This window comes from Clupea harengus, chromosome 5 (assembly GCF_900700415.2).
Source record: "Clupea harengus chromosome 5, Ch_v2.0.2, whole genome shotgun sequence".
In the NCBI taxonomy this organism is placed as follows: Eukaryota; Metazoa; Chordata; class Actinopteri; order Clupeiformes; family Clupeidae; genus Clupea; species Clupea harengus.
In genome coordinates, this window is record NC_045156.1 from 20929881 (window position 1) to 20951010 (window position 21130).

At 39.4% G+C, this 21130-nt stretch overlaps 1 protein-coding gene across 1 annotated transcript; it reads left to right on the forward strand.

Annotated features, from left to right (window-relative positions):
- Nucleotides 1–11365: 11365 nt before the first annotated feature.
- asip1 (agouti signaling protein 1) lies at nt 11366–12816 on the forward strand. Its single transcript, XM_012824806.2, has 3 exons — nt 11366–11605; nt 11990–12045; nt 12296–12816. The coding sequence occupies exons 1-3, from the start codon at nt 11440–11442 to the stop codon at nt 12461–12463; spliced, it is 390 nt and encodes a 129-aa protein (XP_012680260.2). The 5' UTR covers nt 11366–11439; the 3' UTR covers nt 12464–12816.
- Nucleotides 12817–21130: the final 8314 nt, after the last annotated feature.

The window sequence follows — 21130 nt, forward strand, 5'->3', positions numbered from 1 at the left end:
AAATAGGAGAAGGGACAAACAGTACAAAGGTCATGGCGCTGATTCCCAGGGATAATATTTACTAATAAAATGCATACCTTACCAGTACTGAAGCATGGTTTTTATAGTCAACTAGTACTGGTGTCATCTTCAAAGACGTCACGTGAAGGACATAAACACACTTTTACAGTTCTGTGCGGGTTGGACCACCCCGCAAAAAAAAAAAAAAAATCATCGCCACCATCGTCAAAAGACATGAGTTAGCATGCTAGCAAGGCTTTTCAGTGCCAACTATGCTTCTGTTGGTGTTTATATTTTGCATGTATTGCTATTAGATATTGTTTGAAAACAACCTTGTGAGGGACCGAAGCTCCTCACGTATTGAGATGTAGGCTGACAGGAGTTAGTGGTGAAGTTGGGAAGAACACAGTGCAGGAGATGGTGGCTTCATATAAAAAATATATCTATTTATTTACAAGGGGAATCTATTCCATTGACCCCTAATCATGAGAACACAAAATAAACAAAACTTAAATCAAAGACACACAGAGTACTCACAAAACCAGGCAAACTTTAGGCACATAGGCCCAATCTAGGCACATTTCAACTAGGCACATTCCGTATTCACGCATCTAAATACAGCAAACTCTAGGCACATACTAGGCCCTATCTAGGCAAATTTTAACTAGGCACATTTTTTCTAGGTACACAATTCTCTAGGCACAAAACTGTGTTCACGCAGCTAAACATTAGCTTCACTTTCCCTCACATCAGGAAAGTGCGCCTTCTCTTTCACCATGCCTCTCAAGCTTCTCCAATGCTTTCTCAATGCTCTCCCCTCATTGAATGAGGCACCCTTTAAATATCACAGCCCATTGGGCTAAATTGTTCCAATGACCCTAATTGGACTCAACCATTGATGTGGGGGAACCCAGACCCAACCATAGTAGTGGGGGAGACCTGCCCACATTAGTCCCAAATGCCTCTCCAGTGCGACGCGGTGAGAAGGGGGAATTCACCTACTCACAAACCTCGTAAAATATATATATTTTTTTTAATTGATAGAACATTCACTAAACATTTGGCCTTAACATGAAATTATTGCCTTTGCCCTAATGATCATTAACATTAAAAAAAAAAAAAAAGTGGCAGTTTAAAAAACAAAGTATCACAAGTCATCATCTACTGTAAAGTGAAGATGTGGATGGATGACTCTTGCACTTGGCTGTGAATGCTTTTTCTCCAGCACACCTTTCAGCAATGTATGCATGGTAGCATTCAACATCCAGCAGAAAGAAGAGCCGCCCTCCACCATTTCTTTGAGTGATGCTTGAACTGATCAAATACAACCATCTGATACAGCAAATCCACACCCATCATGTGTTTTTGGTAGTCAGAAAGGTATCCTGGCACTACAACCTCAGTTTGTTTCCATGACGACACGGTGAGCAAGACCAGTTGAAGAATACCCATGATTACACACCCAATGAACATTATGATTTCTTCCACCATAAAAGGTGTCAACTTACTGTGGTGAAGAGGCTAAAAAGGAGAAAATAAATAAATGAATGTTGTCTTCCCCACCTGAATTTCAGTGAATCACGATGCATTTCATCATTTCATCCGGCATCTGAGGAGCATGCAAATGTCGCACCCAGTTGGGTTAAATATGTAGTCTGTTGGTGCATATCAGGCCATGCAGATTTGTTTGTGTTAGGCTTGCCACACCAATTTTATCTCAAAATGACAAATAAAGCAACTGTACTTTAGATCATACTTGAAGATTGGCCTTTTTAAGAATATGCATACAGAATTTCTTTGGATGTTTTTTCTCAGTTCCCATGTTCACTTGACCATGTTTGAAAGTACAATCTTCCATCCAGACACTAATATAAGACTAGTATTGCTAGAACTTGAAGCCTTTTGGAAGGAGGGCAGTCCACTGTTATTGAAAATGCTTGCATTGAGAACTGGTAAGAGCTGTGGTGTGAGGATGAATCTCATTAACTAGATTCAGTTGGCTCTCATATAAACGAAGAATTTCTTTATGGCTCAGTGCTATTTCATGTTTTCCTTATGTTCCCATAATAATATTGCTGTTTCCCCTAACCTCATGGAGCCATTAATCTGCTCAAAATTGCAGAGGGATTTTTGGTCTGCAGACAACCGGCTCCTCAAGTAAATCTTGGAATCCACCATTTCCGTTTCTCTTGAGGTCTTGTCAGGGTGCATCTGCTTTGGTCTGTTAGTCATCAAGCTATGGATGTGTAAGTAACCTTGCTGTTTTTCTCTTTTATGTGCTGGGTGAGTTGTTTTTTCACTTAAAATTGGTTATGCAGAAGTCCAAATCTGTGGTTTTGAATTGGTTTTATAGTTTCTCTGGCTACATCAAAACAATTGGCTTGAGTGAGGGGCACCAATTCTTTCAATACATTGGGTTTTTATTCTTTTGGCAAAAATACTTTGGCTTCGTAATTGCACTAAATTAAATCAAGAAGGATTATCTGGCAAGCAGCACCATTGCTCTGTCTAATATCATTCAGTTACTTCTCATCTTCATAGATGGACTCAGGGCTATCTGGTCAGAAGAGGAAGAAGCTCATTACTTGTAAAATAATGCAAAGGAACCCATAACTCCTGTCTGAGGACATACTATCGTTGGTCAGCGGCTGCTGCTGGTTGGACACTGGTTCTTGTCACTCTTTTATGAAGGTTGATAACTGCAAACATATCTCCATTCTTCAATTAACAAGGTAAGACCACCTGATTGAATCACTGATTCATTGTAAAATCACACCATTGTGTGCATTTGTTCTATCACAGGGAAATGGTGAAATGTGCCATCGGTTAACACAAGTACAATTCTGGTTTGCTGATACAAATTTGGTGGGAAGTCTTACAGCCTAGACCTAGTTAAGTTTCATTTTTGGAGTTCAGATTGCTTCATCTTTTTTTATTGTTCATTTGCTTAGTTGCTCAAGGTTATAACATCCAGCAGCAATTTTATTTTTAAACATCAACTAAATTCAAGAGCAGAGCTCTTACTGAATAGGTGGGGAAATCTCCTCATAAGACTATGTTTAGCATGATCACTTTGAACTGAAATTAAGTGTGGTAGATGTATTTCACTCCTCTCTGATAATTGGCACATTAACTTAAGATTTTAGGTCCACATATACTACCATTACAAAACTATTGTCTGTAAAGTATTCTGGTGTGGAGACCATAGGATTTGTTAAGCTGGACCACACCATTAATTCCAGCAGGCTGGGGTAGGGGACAATTATCTGGGATAATTATCTGGGAAGTACAACCAAATCCTTCCTGATTTATTCTGAATTTGCCAGTATGTACAATCCTTAGGGCATGGACACATATAACTCTCAGATCTATATAGATTTCAATATATATATATATATATATATATATATATATGTATATATGTGATTTAGCCCCATCTCCCATCTGACTTTATATCTAATCTGCATGGGCTAAGGTTAACCTAATAGGCATGCCAAAGCTATTTTGTTTTGATAACATACAGAGAGAGAGAGAGCGAGAGAGAGAGAGAGAGAGAGAAAAAGAGGGGGAGGGGGGTAGAGAGACCCACATGGTTTCCTAAACTATGATCCAAAGACTAGAATTATTTTGAAAGTCTTCAGCCACGGCACATACAGATGTTAACAGCCAACAACACACAGGTAATTGGTAAGGCATTAAACATCTCCATACAACATCAGATGTCAATTTATATCCACTGCATTTTTTTATGATCGACTGTAAATTCACAAGCCTGGATTTTACATGACAGTGGAGAGAACATTGGCTTTTCTTTGTGTTTCATCTGTCATGCTGTGAAATTATTATCTAAAAATATTATTTCAAACCTGGTCCTGGTCAGAGCAGCTGGAGCAGTCAACTCTTCCTGAGATGGTTTGCTGAACGATGTTGTGAATTTCTGGGAACTAAGTGCAATAATCTGGATTACACACTTGTCCAGAGTAGCAGAATGCTCAGCACAGGTTGAAAGGCCAAAACATAGAACCCAACAAATGTGTTTGCCCTAGAAGACTGCAAAAGTGATTTTCAATATGAGTGTTTATCAAATCAATACATGGATATGAAAATGTTAATTATACTGAGTGGATGCTGAATAGCCGCAATTATAATTAAGACATGGACCATGTAGACATAGCAAACTTGACTTTCAGCTCAAATAAACATGTTGGGAGGCACCAAGAGCACTTGCAAGTCTTTGAAAAGAGTATGCACATATTTAAGCATGCATGGTGTTGACCTTGACCTTGACCTTAAAGTCCACTTCAAGCTTGTGTGCTGTCCGTCAAAAAAGCTCAACCCCCCCTGCACACCACCACCATGTATCTGCTACAACTGCTCATAAACAGACTGTCCACTCTAATGTTCCACTCTGTTCTTCATTTCTTGTCAGTATAGTATTTCAAAAACAATATCTTTGGTTTCAACATGGTGGCTGCATCAATAACAGATGAAAAAAGTTGGTGTGCTGGAAAATGATTTTGCACTCAGGAAGTGATGTTTGGGATGATTGTGATTTTTTTTCTCAGGATCTATCTGTAAATTAGTTCATTGCTTGTGTGGCTGTAACTTGATAATGCATTGGGCTTGAGACTGAACACTCAAAACATATTGAGAGCATGGGCATGAAAAGAGAACTACATAATGGGCTTCACCTATTTGCCTAAAACGGAAACATATGCACCATTTCTTTTTCCTCTGTGTCAGTTTTTGTAACTATGGTATTTGTCTTCCCGGGAGTGGAGGCATTTATATTTCAGTCATGACCCCCGCACATTTACTCTCACAAACAAATCCAGCAAAAAATGAGAGGAATTCCTTGAGGAGACCAGCTTCTTAGTGATGCATTGGATAGCTACATGGAAAACTAAAACCATACTTACTCCCTTGGACAAAATAAGGCTTGAAACCTGAATGTAGTTATTGCAGACAATAACTGTAATTAAAATGTGGCTGCAAGCAGCGATGAAGGGGCCAAGCAGTCAGCAGGGCATAAGTGCCATACAAAATTGATGTAATTGTGTCAAAGGCCTGTCTCTTAGCACTCACAGCAAGTTTCATGTCAATTGACCAAAGATTGAACGAGATATGCGCTTACCTCCTGTTTAGCAGCATCAAGATAGGCTGTCCTGGACAAATGGTTTTGAAAATAAAAAATCTGTCAAATAATTTCCGTGAGGCTTTGTCTGATGATAATCTGTGGTACATTTGGTGATGATTTGACAAGGTTTGTGGCCGCTTAACATTTTTAAAGGTTTATGATTTAATCCAACGTGGCGTCCACAGAAATTTGATGGACATGATAGGAGATCACAAGAATGGGACATGAAAATGTCATGAAGGTATCACCAGACATAACAAACACTTTAAAAGGGCCAACACATCAAAAAGTAACAGGAAAAGAAGATTTTTGCTTACAACCTCAGAAAGGAGTCAATATACCAATGTTCATGTTAATCAACGCATTTCTGACTTTGCCTGGCTTCAACTAACTTGGTGGTCATCATGAACTGCTGGTGTCATTCTGGGAGGAGTTGGATTAGTCGGCAGTTGGACAGTTTCTCCTTTCCTTTGTAGTTTGCAACTGATGTGACGCATGGGAGATCCTGCGGAATCCTGTTCTTTATTGTTGTTTACAGTTGAAATCCCCTTTACTTTTCATTAAAAACAAATACAAAATTGAATTAATTAATTAAAATTATCCCGGACGAGCCCCCAATTATGATAGGTGAAAATTCACTCTTAAGTTATCTCAGGACTCTGGAGTTGTAGATCAGTATATTTATTCAATAACAGTTGCAATCAGGCTCACTCACAGCACAAGGATGAAAGTGAAGCAATTTCACTAACATTGCACAGGGGTTATATACTTAGGATTTATCTAATTTATCTGCTCTGTATCTAACACCGACGCCATACATCATTCTAACGTCAGCAGGAATAGCCACGCTCAACTAAAAGTCTCTTTGCGTCATCCCAACTGCTGAGATACAAGGATGTCAGTTCTACGCAGGGTTGAACAGGCACAGTTCGACCCTCCCTATCACCACTGAGCTCACCCAAACATAGACCAGAGGTTCCTTCACTTACGCATGTAAATCTTACACATATGCAGACTAAGTGGAGCCAATATTTAATAATCAAAGTTACACATATACACAGGATCACAGAAAAGCCATGTCCCTGCTTACATAAGCACATGATTCATACAAAGTAATTATTAATACAAGGCACTTGATTCATATATTCTTAAGTCATTAACAGTGCTTGGAAATGATCTCCATCACATGATGACTGACACAATTAATTACAGTATTCCTTTAATAAATCATTGTTGGTCAGCACTGCAGGTCACGTAGAGTCAGTGTTTATCATCGGCCTACACTGTAGCATATGCAATATGTAACAAAAGGTTTGCAGTGCCATTGTAGCAGAAATAACATACAGATCCACGTATTTCTTACATTTAAAAACGATTCACTCATGCTAGCATAAAGAAACACACGTCATGTTTGTCATGGGAGATTCCTGCGAATGAGGGTGATGTTCTGATGTCATGAAGACATGTTCTAGCTCATGCAGCGGATGGAGAGAAACTGCAGCACCTGACTTCAAAAACAGCAGATGCCTTGCTTCACCTACGTTTTAATGTCACAAGATGATGTTCCACCGCACCGGCGAAAGTCAGTGCTGCGCAGCGCCGGATTAAGTTGTACAACCTAACATATCAAACAGTTGCAGATGATTTTTCATTAAACTTTTTACCATAGGGTTCTAGGGGCTGCATAGACTCCAATTGCAAAAGAAAGTATGAGAAAATGTAGAACCACAATCAGGTCTACGCAGCTTCACTACTTGGCCCCCAATAATGATTATCCTCTTGGCTGAACCATGCAAATCTCCATAACTTAAGTAACTTTGTAGATCCCTGCCCAGGATGGATTTATCAGTTCCGCTCCCATAGGATCCTGTCCTGCTCTTGTAAAACTATATCATATTTTACCTCGTTCCAGCCCACACCTTTCACGTTTGGTCCCGCTTCCGCCCGCAAAATGCCGCATGTGGACGTTTATATGGGATGGATCTGAAAATGTGCCAAGACTAAAAAACACTAACCTTGTGTAACCAGCGGGTACAGTGCTATGCAGTGAGTAGACCTCGCTCCCTGACACCTTAAGAGACGTGCTAGCGACAGACGCTAGTGCTCATGGGCTACAGCTTCCTTGCTAGCACACCCACCTCCCATGGCTGAGTTTAGGTCCAGTGTAGGACTGTGCTTGTCTACACAATGAAGGTTACACTTGCACCTGTTTAATAAAACATGGTTTATTTCTTGCTGCTCTTGCCCAAACATGAATAACATTCTGTATTTTAAGAACAGAAAATCTATTTTTATTTCATCATATATATTGCGGGAATTCCACAAGTTATTTCTATGTCCTGTCCATACCACACTCTTTTGCATGCCTCTACTGTGTGACACAAGTTGAATGTAAATGGAAAACAGAGGCTGAATGTTGATACAAAACAGATGAAAGGGAAAATCTGCCAACATTATGAATTATATTTCAGTGTTTTCACAAGATAGAGAAAGTATGCTTTGTAACGCTACTGGTGTGTGGTGTGTGTGTGTGTGGTCGTCAGCTCTATTTAACTCTAATAACAGTGTGATTTGCTTCCAGCTAAATTTTTTCTTGAAAGATCAACTGATTATCTTGAGTGCTGAGGTCTTCAAGATAACATCAGATAATCTAAACTGGATGCAGAAAAAATAAAGATATACACCCTGCTGTAACTGCTGTTTAGTTTAAATGTTGATTGTGATCAGTAATCTGACTGTTTCCCTCCACATGCCTCCACACACTTGTCTGCATCTTTACTGCACACGTCAATGAGCTGATCATGCTAAAAGAAGTTCATGATAAAGTAGTTCAAGCAAATCTGAGTTGGACAGAAATCTTAACCAAGCCCTGGCTTCCTTAAAGTAAATCTAAAGAGATGAAATGCGTCTGTATAACAGAAAATCATTTGGTAGCCCAGTATCCATAAAGCATTATAAACATACTTCTAAATGTTTATAATATATTCATAATGCATCATTGTGACTGACATATTTATAAAAATATACATGACAGTGCTAATTAAGACTTATAATGCAGTAGTATAAGCCACACACAACTATTATTATGAAAGCTTGTATGGAGTCAAATATGGTTCCATAAGGAACATTTGCTGAATAAACAGCATTTGACATAAGGCAAGGATGTCACCAGTGCCATTATCAAGGGGTTTAATATACATCCATCAGTGCCATCATCAAAAATCTGTAAGGGCTTACACAATATGCTTTAGGAGTGCACTCATTACTATATATAAATTGTTATATACACTTATGTCAATCATTATGAGACCTTGTAATCTTTTATGAATGTGTTTATAATGCGTTGTGGATATTGGGTTTAAGTAAAGTCTTATAAAGCTTTTTGTCCTGTGTCTGACTTCGGTAGTTTTACCTCGTGATTTTTGTGATTATGACCAGAGCCCTGAGATTGATACGTACAGTGTAGACACGAGGAGAGAAGAGAGAAAGCTACTTGTTGGCTACAAATGTGCTACTGGACATCCTTTGTCACAACAGGAGGGCTAGAGCTTGCTGTGTTGGGCTGACTCCCATCTGTCAGCAGCCTGTGAGGTCATAGAATTTTCACATAAATTCTTTGCACTGTTCTCTGCAGCTGTGCTGTTATGCTAGAACAGGCCCCAGACCATAGGAAGGTCTCCTCAGCCCCAGCAGGGGTACTTCTTACCACACTGACAGGTCTAGGAACTTGTTTCACACACGTTTGGTGTCGGTGCCAACAGTGCTGGCAAATGTAATACTGATGTTATGAATTTTTTTTATTTCATTTTATGGACCATAAAATCAATATTAGCAAAGCTGTGGTCTCACTTTATGTAATGCCTCTCCCCCTGAGATTGCAAATTAAAGAGATTTGAGATTATTATTATCATTGAGTTGTGATCAAAACGTACATTCACAGACAAACACACACACACACATGTGCGCACACACACACATTCCAAATTTTACTAGTTGCTGAACAGAAGCAAGTGAGATCACAAAAACAAGGGCAAGGATCTTCAGTCATTCAGGTTTTCACATATATATTTTTTCCTTCACAGCATGAAGCAATTTGTCTTGGCCCCTGTTGCCCCCCCCCCCCCCACACACACACACACACACACACTCCCCCCGCAAGTGTGGGGTGTGCTCACATCAAAGCTTTGCTCTTTGCGTTTATCCTGTGGTGGAGATAGGCCGTGTGCCACACCAACACTCGCTAACTTAGGACAGCTTCACATCTCTCATGACTCCCCCCTCTGTCTAATCTCATCCATGTGTCTTTTTAAAGGCATATCCCATTCCACAGAAGCAGGAGCATTCAAGATCTTCCCCGTGTTAGGGCACTAGTGAAGTACTATCTGGTGCCCTCCTTATCTAGATTTTCCCAGTGTTAGGGCACTAGTGAAGTACTGACTGGTGCCCTCCTTATCTAGCAAGTAAGATTCACACAATGACCGCCCAACTTACTTATGTTTTCCATAAACAATAGGCAGTATCAACCCATAAAACAGTGTCATTAAGTGATGAATAAGTGCCTGAATAGGTGATTCTGTGTATGCGTCATGGGTAAATGACAACAGCCAGCGGGTACCAGGTCTTCCCAAAAACCCAGGACACACAATCACAGAGTGAAATATTATATACAAAATCCCTAGAGTAATTACAATAATCATAATAATAATAATAATAAGTATTAGTATTATACTGAGCACATCACATGGTTACATAACATATTCTGAGTGCTCTTATTTTGAGGACATAGGTATTAATGACAGATATGGATGTGGTCGGGTATTCATGAAACGTACCATAATAATAATGATGATGTTGAGACTCCTTAAAACATCCTTTTTAAATATCACTGATACGTGGCTCAGTGTAGATGCACAGAAGCACATGAGCCAAGGAACTGCCTTTTACAAGTTCTGTTATAAAGAATACAATACAGAATAACAATATTCTGTTATCAAAGAATAGACCCTTTAATAGACCCTTTTTCAGGCTGTAAGAAATGCGAATGATGTGTGTGAGTCTGAAGATAGATGAAAAACGATTCTTCCCGAAAAAACCCGACCTTCTTTTTTTTCCTCCGCCCATTCTGATGAAGTTGATTCTTGTCTCACGAATCGCTGAGTTATAATATCTCTTTGACATTTCTGTCTCTCTTCAGTGGCGGGAGCATCTGATTATAACACTGAGGAAAGGGCAGTTGAGGAACTGGCTCGACATCTGTGCAACAGGTACCTGTGAAAAAAGTTTCCACTCGCTTTTCAGTTTGTGCTCAGTTCAATCTTTATTCATGTCTAATTACATACATGCATGATTAATTGCTGCTAGTTATAATGGCAAAATATAAATTCCTACAAAGTAACTGGATTTACATTTGCATTTTAAAGTTGATGTCTACCTGATTAATGAGTGTGTTTCAAATATATGTGAAATCTGTCTGCTCTGTTTTCCATAGTATTTTCCTCGACATGTTTCTAATTTTCTCCAAAGCCTGAATTCTGTGTTTTCAGTTTTACGAAAATGTTTTAAAATAGTTGCTTTTTGTTCTGGTCTTATTCTGGTTCTGGTCTTATTTTTGTGTTGTTTTTTGTTAACTATCTTGAAATATCTAAAAAAAAGTATATGAAACAGCACTATTTCAACAACGTTATCTCTCTCAATAATTACATATTTAGTATGGATAATTTTACAAGAATTTTTTACATCATAAAACTGCTGCTGTGATTGCTCATCAACAAGTGTATTTAAGTTTGTTTTTATAAAACATGTTTATCATGCATTCAAAAAAACAGTTCCACATTCCACAATATACATATTTCCAAACATTATACAAATGTTAAAGAAAACCGTTTCATAACTGATAAAACTACATGAACACAAAAATGTATGGATTAAATTATAACGCAAGTTAGTTTTTTGGCGTTACTTTTTTCAATCATTTGAAATTGTCTACTTTGATTTCAGATCTTGTTTTCAAAATATCTATTTAGTTAAAGCAAGCATCTGCTTTTGTCAAAATTCACATTAAAATTATACATGAAAATGTTAAGTTGTGTGGACCAAAAAGTAAGCAAAGTGTGCATCTCAAAAAGTACCCCACAAAATCACCAGGTACCATTCCCACCACTTACCTCTTTTTAAATCTGCCCTTAGCTATGTCTTGTATTTTTGGATATGAACAATTTCAAAGTGAAGCATCTGTGACATTTATATTTTGCATATAGTAATCATTGCGATAATTCTCCATCTGTCCCACAGATTTGGTTAAAATGGACTCCAGATTCCTGCTGTGCTGCCTAGTTCTGAGCTCGACAGGCTATGTGGTGGTGTACGCACACATGCTGCTCGAGGAGCGGGTCAGAAACACCAATGAGTCTCCTACGGACATGCTGCAGGGGCAGACACACTCCCAGACTCCCCCAGTCCTCATTGTCGGTAATCCTGGCTAATGTCCACTTAAATTCCAGCTGCAGCTCCACATTTTATTATTTTCATAGAGATACTTAATTTGTTGCAAAATATTTATATATATAAATATATATTGTGGTGTGGTTGAGGGAAAAGTAGCACTGATCCATTATAATTCTTTCGTGGAAGTAACAGAATCTGATGCTCTGGCTTTGCCGTGCGTACACACAGGAAGTATGCACTGAGAGGAGTTTTTGTTATTAGTGGGCTCAGAGCGACCTTTCAGGTCAGCGCTCATACTCTTCGTATTATGCGTGCTCCTGCTGCAAGCGAGCCAAGTGCTGCTGTTTGTTCGGTGCTAGTCCATGCATTGGGGATATTGCCTTCTGAAAATGTGTCTATCTTTTATAGAATTACCAAAAAATGCTAAGAAAAACAAGACAAAAACAGAGAAGAGGCCAAAGAAGGTAATTTCCAATACACTCTACTTACAAACTCATGTGTTTTAGCTGAAATGTTAGGAAGATCTACAGATTTGTACAGAATTGTACAAATATTGGTATACGTATAAAGTTTCTTCCAACAGCTGAAATTGAGGAAAAAGAACATCAGGTGATTGACATCCAGATTTCATATGCATGTGTTTTTAAGCACTGAAATGTGCACTTATTGACAGTTTGATTATATCAACAGCCTGTATAAAATGTAACCTTACAGAACAAGTATAGCACGAAGAGCAAACGGCCCACTCCACCAGCTAACTGCGTGCCCTTGTGGGGGAGCTGCAAGACGCCCAACGCTGTGTGCTGCGAGTACTGCGCCCAATGTCACTGTCGCATCTTCAAAACCGTCTGCTACTGCCGCATGGGTTACCCAGGCTGCTGAGCACAACAGAAACTTATGTGTTTCAACACAGACTTAGTGGTTCTACAGTACACACAAGTGGACTGGCTGCTTGGATCCAGTTGGAGTGATGGATTATGTGGACCTCTGATGGACTGACAGTAGAGAATAAAAAGGCTTTTTTTATTTAAAAAAGCATTGCACATGATAACAGAGACTTTACACCCCCCTGCACAAAACTAGATTCATTATTATATTTTTATTTATTATCATTGTCATTGCAATATTTTTTTAATCAAAAAAGCACCATTTATTAGGATCCATATGTAAGATACTATGTCCCAGATGAAAATAGAAGTTGTGAAGATTGTGAATGGAATATCTTGTCATGTGATAAACTTATGGGATTTGGTTGGTTTAGGGTAAGTTTAACCATCAATTAACCTATCACATGGCACCGATGTTTTATATACACTAAGGCACTAAGGTCGCACAGACAACCTAAATAATGAATTTAAGCAGATGACTGTTTTGCATGATCCTAACTGAAGTAGTTTTTGGACAATGTTATTTAATTATTCTGTGATGGTTATTATAATAGGTTCTAAATGCTGTGGCATTAAAAAATGGCTAGTTACTGTTTGCCATTTAACTAATTGTAATTTATCATTCACCTGATGTGGTTGCATACCACATATGAAGGTGTAATGGCATTTACAAGAAAGAAAGCTATATAGATATGTAAATATATATGGATAGATATATAGGTTTATATAGATATAAGGTCCATAAAAGTACACGCAATTTAATCATGCAACATATTTCCATCTAATTGAATAAAGTTAAACTAGTCTGTCTTGATTATGTTCACAACACAACATACATTTGTTGATGAAATGTAATATTTTACAATTCATTTGCTCTGCATTGAATCCAAATGTTTGTGTTTAGTAAGTATAGTCAAATGAACTAGGACATTGTTGTCTGTCTTATCGGTCTTGTTAAATTAATTAATATGACATCTGATTGTGTCACTAAAAAAATGCATTGGATTTACTTGATTGAAACATGTACATTGATTCTACATGAACAAATTGTGTTCAACACAGCATATCTATTCAGGTTTTCAACATTTGTTTGTGTAAAATAGGGACTTCTTAATCAATTAATACTATTGTAATTTCTAAAATAATGATACAATATATTTTCTAAAGGGTTTACTTTCAAATATATGCTCATATTGGTCTCTGTCTACATTCCTAGACTCCCACTTTTGTAATGGATAATGGACCACTGAAATCATGAGCTGTGTCAATACTTGCGCACAATGGTACAACCAATGTGCCAAATTGTTTTGCTATCTAAGTAAAACTAACATTTAACACATTAACATTAACACATACACACAAACACATACTAGTTACTAAACTTATGTATTTCAAACTTTCTGCAATAGCTGATGGGAACCAGTCTAATACTTACTTTATTCCTTTCACTTATCTTACGTGATTCAATTGGATATGTTGAATGCAGCGCTGGAAATAGTTAGCTCAACGTAATATCATCATATTCCAAAACTAGTTTGTGTAATTGAGACAAGAAACAAGACTAGTTTGTGTAATTGAATGTAATATGGTTTAGCCAATTTGACCAAAAAAATGTCAGTGTAAAAGAACCAGTCTTCCATCAGACTTGAAGAAAATGTATTTATTTGAACCTTAGCATTTTGCGTTTGTGTAATTTAATTTGAAGGTATGCAGTAACCTCAAACTTCAATATGCACTGAGCCAAAACGGATCAATCAAGTTACTTGAACATCCTGATAATTTTGAAGTTTTTTTTGTATTTTTTTATGTTGCCACATTCACCAAAGAAAATATTTTATTTTAAGACATCAGAACCAAATTTAAGTATTTCAATTAAACAACCCCCCTGAGTCCAAATTGTTATGAAAATAACATATACACATTCTTTATGTTTTATTTTTTCCCTTTATGTTTTCCTTTATGGTTTTTTGCGTGTCCTCGAGGTAGTTGAGTGAGGCCAACTATGCGTTGTAAAAGTGACAGAGTCTATGAATCAGCCTCCAGCTAAGGTTTCCCGGCCGCTGTGCTTTTGTTCTGGTGCTGTGAGGAAAGCACTTTAAAGCAGCATCCTTTCAATAATGGTGTCTCCTGGGATGGACCTCCACAGATGCTGCTTTCCATGGGTGCTGCTTTCAAAAATCAGGACAAGACGGTTTTGTTGTTGTGAGTGAATTTGGAAAATGTGATGAGTGGGAAGCTATGTTTTATATTTCTGCATGAAAACAGGATACTAAGGAAAGCCCACATACATATTCCATTGTTCGGCTTTTTTTTGTTTGTTTGTTTGTTAACACGTAAACGACTAATGTATTTAGGAACATACAGAAGTTATATTTCAGCAAATTGAGTTATTTAAAGCACAGGAACCTGAGTGCATTGTTGATTATTATTTATCGTAATAATAATAATAATAATGATTCTTGAGATTAATGAATCTTGAGGCTCTCAGTGGACACAGTAAAAAAAAATCTTTCATTCCTGACCCTCACAATAGAATAGAACTGTATTAAGGTGGCTTAACTATTATTTGGCATGAATCTATACACATGAGAATAGGATTATATGTTATCTGTATGACTTCACTGTTCTGTTCAGTGTTTACATTATATATGTGCCTAGTCATGTCATATGACATGACCGTGGAGTTGCTAAAGATCTGAAGGAGTTCTTGCGTTCAGCTTTACATGCATTGCATAAGCTGCAGGGAACGCATACAAGAGTGGATGCACAGTCTCTGAGCTACCGCAAGTCTGTCTCAAAACAAGCCATGAAATGAACGGGTTACCATGACGATTTTCTCCCATGAACATGGCTCTTGATCTGAGGCAATGGATCATTCAACACAGTTCCCTTCATTTTTAGATCTGTGTGGAAATATGTGCTGACTACAGATACTGGGTTAGCTCATACAAGCTGGAAGTAAGGGCTCAGGCTGAACTGTGGGACCCTTGTTAATGGTTAGATTAAAAACTGTCTCCTTCCTTCCAGCAAGAGTGCTCAGGACCGGAGATCTGGTAATGAGGAGGCACTAAGCATGGGTCAGCCCTCGTTCAACATGGCCAATAAAACTGGCTGTGTACAGAAAAGAATTCACAGAAACACAGTGACACATTAGGTACCAGATGTTACAGCTGGTTTCTATTCAAAGTTCAGAGAGAGAAAAAAAAAAAACAATAATCCAAACGTAAATTGAGTAGTTAGGTGTCTCAGGAGAGGGTTTCTGGCTCACACTTTAATGTTCCACTGTGTCTAATTGTCCACAGGCAAACTGAAAGTACACTGCAAAATCAATAGTGTCCAGTTAACTTTCTAAGAGTTGATTCTAACACTATTTTGAGCATATATGGTCCCATTGGATAAACTACTCTGAAGTGTTGAATATGTAGAGGTCATTTTACAGGGCTACACAAGAACACCAGTGTTGACAATTACACTCCTTATTGTTGATGTCGTTTCACACTATTATTTTTTACCCTGTTGGTGTTATTCTAACTTCCATTGTTGACTCTGGTAGGTGTTAGGACTTGTCAATTCCCTTTCAGTCGATTAATTCAGTACAACACAGAAAGTATGGGATATCACACGCTTGCGTGTCTGGATGAAGACACCTTTACAGAGGGGATGCACATGACGTCACAGTAGGCACAGAAAGACTAACTTACTGAATGGCAGCGTTCAGCTTGAATTCCACAAAACCACCAAAAACATGTCGTCTAGGGCAGGGGTTCTCAAACTTTTTGGGGCCAGGGACCCCTCAAAGGGTAGAAAATTTTCTGAGGACCCCCTCATAATCACATCCCAAATTAAACCATATAGGCTTATAGCTATTTGTAATGTTTTATGCTTTTGGACTCTTTTACTCTAAAATCATATAGTACTAATATTACAAGAGTTTTAAATAATCATTGTATTACATTCGGCATTACTTGACAGTCTGTAGGATAGATTTGTAAATTATTTTTTGGAAGATGTGCTGAGAAGCTAAATAATGTTTACCTTACATAAAAACCAAATATTGATGAAATACATTTCTTTTATCAAAGCAGATTGTAGGGTTTTCCAATACAACTCAGATTGTAGGGTTTTCCAACGGAGATGATTCTGAAGATTTATTTTTAACAAAGACATTAACAAACATGAAATATCCCCCTAATGTTATCCAAAACTGGTATCCCAGACTGAAACTCCGTGTGTGTGTGTGTGTGTGTCATCAATGAGAAGGGTGTTCCTGTCTCTCAGCGCATAGTTTGTCCAGTGCAGTTTATTTACCCGGTCTTGTTGTCACTGAACGATGGCAACCTTTGGAAACCAGAAATCTGCAGTTGTTTTATGGGTGATGTGATGAGCACTTGTCTGTATTAGCGTTGTCACGAACACTTAACAAATGGCATTTATAGTATTATCCTCCAGCAACATACTAATGGAAACAACATGGTGACATCACTGCATTGATTATACACGTATAGCGTTTTCTTTCTAGAGGTTAATTTTGACAATGAACTGGGCTACGTTCTTGCAGCCAAATTGAAAGCTAGATCAACGTCTTAAACGAGAATAGCTACATGCAATAGGGCTAACCTATCTTTAAAAAAGGGCCTTCTGCAACGATAAACACGACCTGTACTGATGGAAGATTAAATGCATCACTTGCAGATTATGGCAGTTAACATTACTAGCGTGAAAAGTGCGGTTTAGTTACGTTAACCACACTGCATTATGATCATTGTACTATGCATAGTCAAAATTATGTGATGGGGAAAATCGCTTGTCGCTAAACTAGGCTAAGGCTACTCGTGTTAGGCTGTATATGGGTGACCTTGTGGGTGTTCATGTTTTTAATCACATTTGCTAACCTGTCGTTCTTTGAACTCTCTGAAAAGTTCGGGGTGTCTGTCTGAGAGGTCCTTAGCCATATTTTACGTGTTACCTCCCTTTGCCTGAGTGGCTTTTAAGCATGTTTTACAGACGGGTCTCTGTGTGTCGATGGGCTTTCCTTCACAGTCTGCTTCGTATCCGAAGTAATTCCAGATCTCACTTATTTTTTTAAAACAAGCCGAGGACGGTCGGCCAGAGCTCCTGCACATGAGGCCATGTCTCCCCTGAGATGAGTGAAGGCTGTCTGTTGCATGGGTGAGAGTTGGGCAGCCCCGCCCTTGCAGTCAATGCGTGCAGGCAGCCTGACAGGGAGCGGAACAGTGAGTGCGCTCTGATTGCGTGCTATTTTAATGAAGTAACTATACTTATACCTTTCAAAACTTGTCTAGTATCGGTACAGCGTGTAACATTAGTCTACATGTTTTGTATACTGTATTGCAATAAAAAATAATAATAAAAAAAAAAAACCTTTGGAAGCCAGACTTTTTCGCGGACCCCCAGGCAAGGCATCGCGGACCCCAAGGGGTCCGCGGACCCCAGTTTGAGAACCGCTGGTCTAGGGTTCTATTAAACACACATTCATTGAAATATTATAGGACAGAAATGTATGTAAGTGAGACAGAGTGGAGGAAGGTGAGTAGTATTTAGGAGCAATGTGTTTTAAGAGTCCTGTCACTGCTAATGGTGGAATAACAAAAACAAGTGGCGATGATTTCTTCTTCGCTCTCTACCGTCATGCTGCTCAGACGCTAAACGTGGAGTGGCCCTCCCCGCCTCCAGCCCAGAGACCCACCAGGTTTGCATGATTCTTCCTACCCCAGACTCCTACAATGGTGAAAAAATGTCTGCCATTGTTTCGGGATTTCGTGATGGAGCTAACATTACCCTGTAATAAGTCGTTGTCTAACCATGCATCTGTGCCCGATTCAGTGCAGTTCCTGGACCACAATGGAGCTGAGAAGTTGGGGCTCTTTTACCCTCCTCCAAAGGAGCTGTCCCTCACCTCTTACCTGGCCCCCTCTCACAACCTATGTCGTCGGTAGTGATGTGTCGTTCATTTTGAACGAATCCTTACAAGGACTCGAGAGTAACGAGTCCTCTCAAAAAAAGATTTGTTCATTTTCTCGTGGCCGCGCATCGGGACTTGCATAGGCTCAGCCAAGGAAACAGAAATGATTCGTTGAATGCAGGTCACGTGAAAAAGGATCCAAAAGACTCGTACAAAGACCGAGGCCGTGTTCGGATTCTTAGATATGGTAGCTGTCTTAATCCTTGATCTCTTGTTGGACAGGTGTCTGACGAGACAGGTCCTTTCGGGGGAAGGTATCTCAAAAACCGTTGATTTCGAACAGTCTATTAAGATAGCATGTACGGCAACATGACACTGGGTCATCACGCTGTGTGTGCTTATTTGCTAGCTAGCAGCTACTGTTAGCGACCTGGCTAACGGATACATCGCTAACGAAATCAGACTATTTTTGTTAATCAATCATGACATAAGTACATAGTACACTGTTTATTTCTCGGTAACTTAAAAAAAAATGACCAAAAAAAGCAAAGAAACGTACATCGGTGAATACTGGGAACTTCGACGATTTCATCCACCATCTTTTTTTTTTATTTGTCTCTGGTTTGGGAATGGCGCAGAGAGTTATGGGTAATAGCTGCTGCCATCGAGACATCAAGGCAGCTCATATGCTCTCTTGAAAAATGACCGTTATGTGACGTATTTCAAGGTATCTTATTAAAGCGGAAGAGAAGGTTTAAGACATTTCGAACAGTCCCTGCTCTCTTAATGGGAAGGAAGGAAGGAAGGAGGCATTTTAAGACATTACGAACACGGCCCGAGTCGGGAAATGAACGAATCATTTCTGTTTCCTTTAGCTACCAGTACTGAGCCTATGCAGGTCACGTGGAAAAGAATCCAAAGACCCGTATCCGGTAGATGAACGAATCATTGATCCAAAGACTTAGTTGGCAGAAGAACGAATCATTGATTCAAAGACTCGGTTTGTCAGAAGAACGAATCATTGATCCAAAGACTCGGTTGTCAGAAGAACGAAACATTGATCCAAAGACACGGTCGGGAGGTGAACGATTTGTTCATCTGCCGGATACAAGTCTTTGGATCATTTTTCACGTGACCTGCATAGGCTCAGCACTGGTAGCTCGAGAAAACAGAAATGATTCGTTCATTTTGACTGGGTCTTCGGATACGGATCTTTGGATAATTTTTCACGTAACCTGCATAGGCTCAGAAGAGGAAACAGAAAGGATTTGTTAACCTCGTTCACTTTCGCGTGACTAGGTTTAGTAAGACGTGAATGATATTTGTTCACAAGTAATAATTACAGGTTTTGTTATTGTAACTTTTTTGTACTTTAATTACAGTTCAGTGCAGCGTAATTGTTTGCCGTGATAATTAAATGCTAGTGTGATAATCCATCCAATCCATTTCATCCAAACATTCATGATATATTATTTTTAATGCAGGAATGTCTTTTAAATTAGTATCTGCTGGTTTACATGCACTAACATGAGAATATGATACGTGTTTGCAGTAGAAGTATTTAGGCCAGGGACTTGGCTATAAAATGTTGAGCAACACCCCCCCCCCCCCCCCCCCCTCCCCCCCGTTGAAATGAACGAATGACTCGAAAAAAGATTCGTTCATTTTACTGAACGACATTCAAAGATTCGAGTCAGTAAAATTATCCGAACTTCCCATCACTAGTCGTCGGTTACCCTCTTGCAGACCTATCAGGCCATGTGCTTGGCCAAGCTTGACAGCATGCTGTTGGCGGGGTGCCCAATGACTGTCCTGCTCCATGAAATGAAATTCGGGTGGCCTCAGACTACATTCTTTGCATGTCGCGCTGTGCATCGCTCTCCATGGGCAGAGGGATAGCTGTCACCGCTGGCTCAGCGACACCTGTGGCTCACGCCGATGGACATGGGACAGAGTTACCTACCCAGACTCACCTGTTTCTCTTGGTGACCTGTTTGAACAGTCACTCAACACTATTCAGGCATCATTTCACTTCAAAAGGAAGCAGACGGAGGCGCTACGAAGCATCCTACCCAGATGTGATGCTAAGCTCACACCACCAATGGGTGCTTGGCGACCTGTCGTGTCTCTCTAACCCCCTATGAGAGCCGCTCCACCTGCATCTTCCAATGTGTCGCCGGAGCAGCCATTGGACAAGGGTCTTCGTCAGTCTGCCTGGCACAGGCCTCCCCCATCTGGCCTCCAAATTCTTCCTAACTATGGCGTCAACATGGAAGGGGCTGTCATTTTCGGGAGACATCACAGCCTCAACCTCAGTGCCACCCAAGACGTGCAACGCATCTTTTGTTCAGTGCCTAAGTACTCATTTGTTCCTTAAGTTTATTCAGATTCGGGCCAAATCAGCCTACATGAAGTGTTCAGCACCTTCTGTCTCCACAAGAGGGTGCCAACATCTTGTGGAGTTTGCTACCAACAGGTCACCTTGCTTCACAAATGCTTCGTGTGTTCAACATCTGCCTGTGTTGATGAAGCATTTGAGAGTTTTCTCATTTAGAATGTTAAGACTACGTCGGTCCAGGGTTTGGTTCACCTAGATCGATCTCACGGACATTGCATTGCTATTCATCCAGCTCACAGGCTTTTCCTCAGAGTTGCTTTCGAGGGCACAGTCTACGAATATCAACTACGTCTGTTCAAGCTGTCCATAGCCCTACAAACGTTCATAAAGTGTCTGGGGGC

Coding starts and splice junctions, on each gene's coding strand:
- asip1 (XM_012824806.2), top strand. CDS start 11,440: ATGGACTCCAGATTCCTGCTGTGCTGCCTAGTTCTGAGCTCGACAGGC. Junction 11,606..11,989: donor TCCCCCAGTCCTCATTGTCG/GTAATCCTGGCT, acceptor TATCTTTTATAG/AATTACCAAAAAATGCTAAG. Junction 12,046..12,295: donor CAGAGAAGAGGCCAAAGAAG/GTAATTTCCAAT, acceptor GTAACCTTACAG/AACAAGTATAGCACGAAGAG.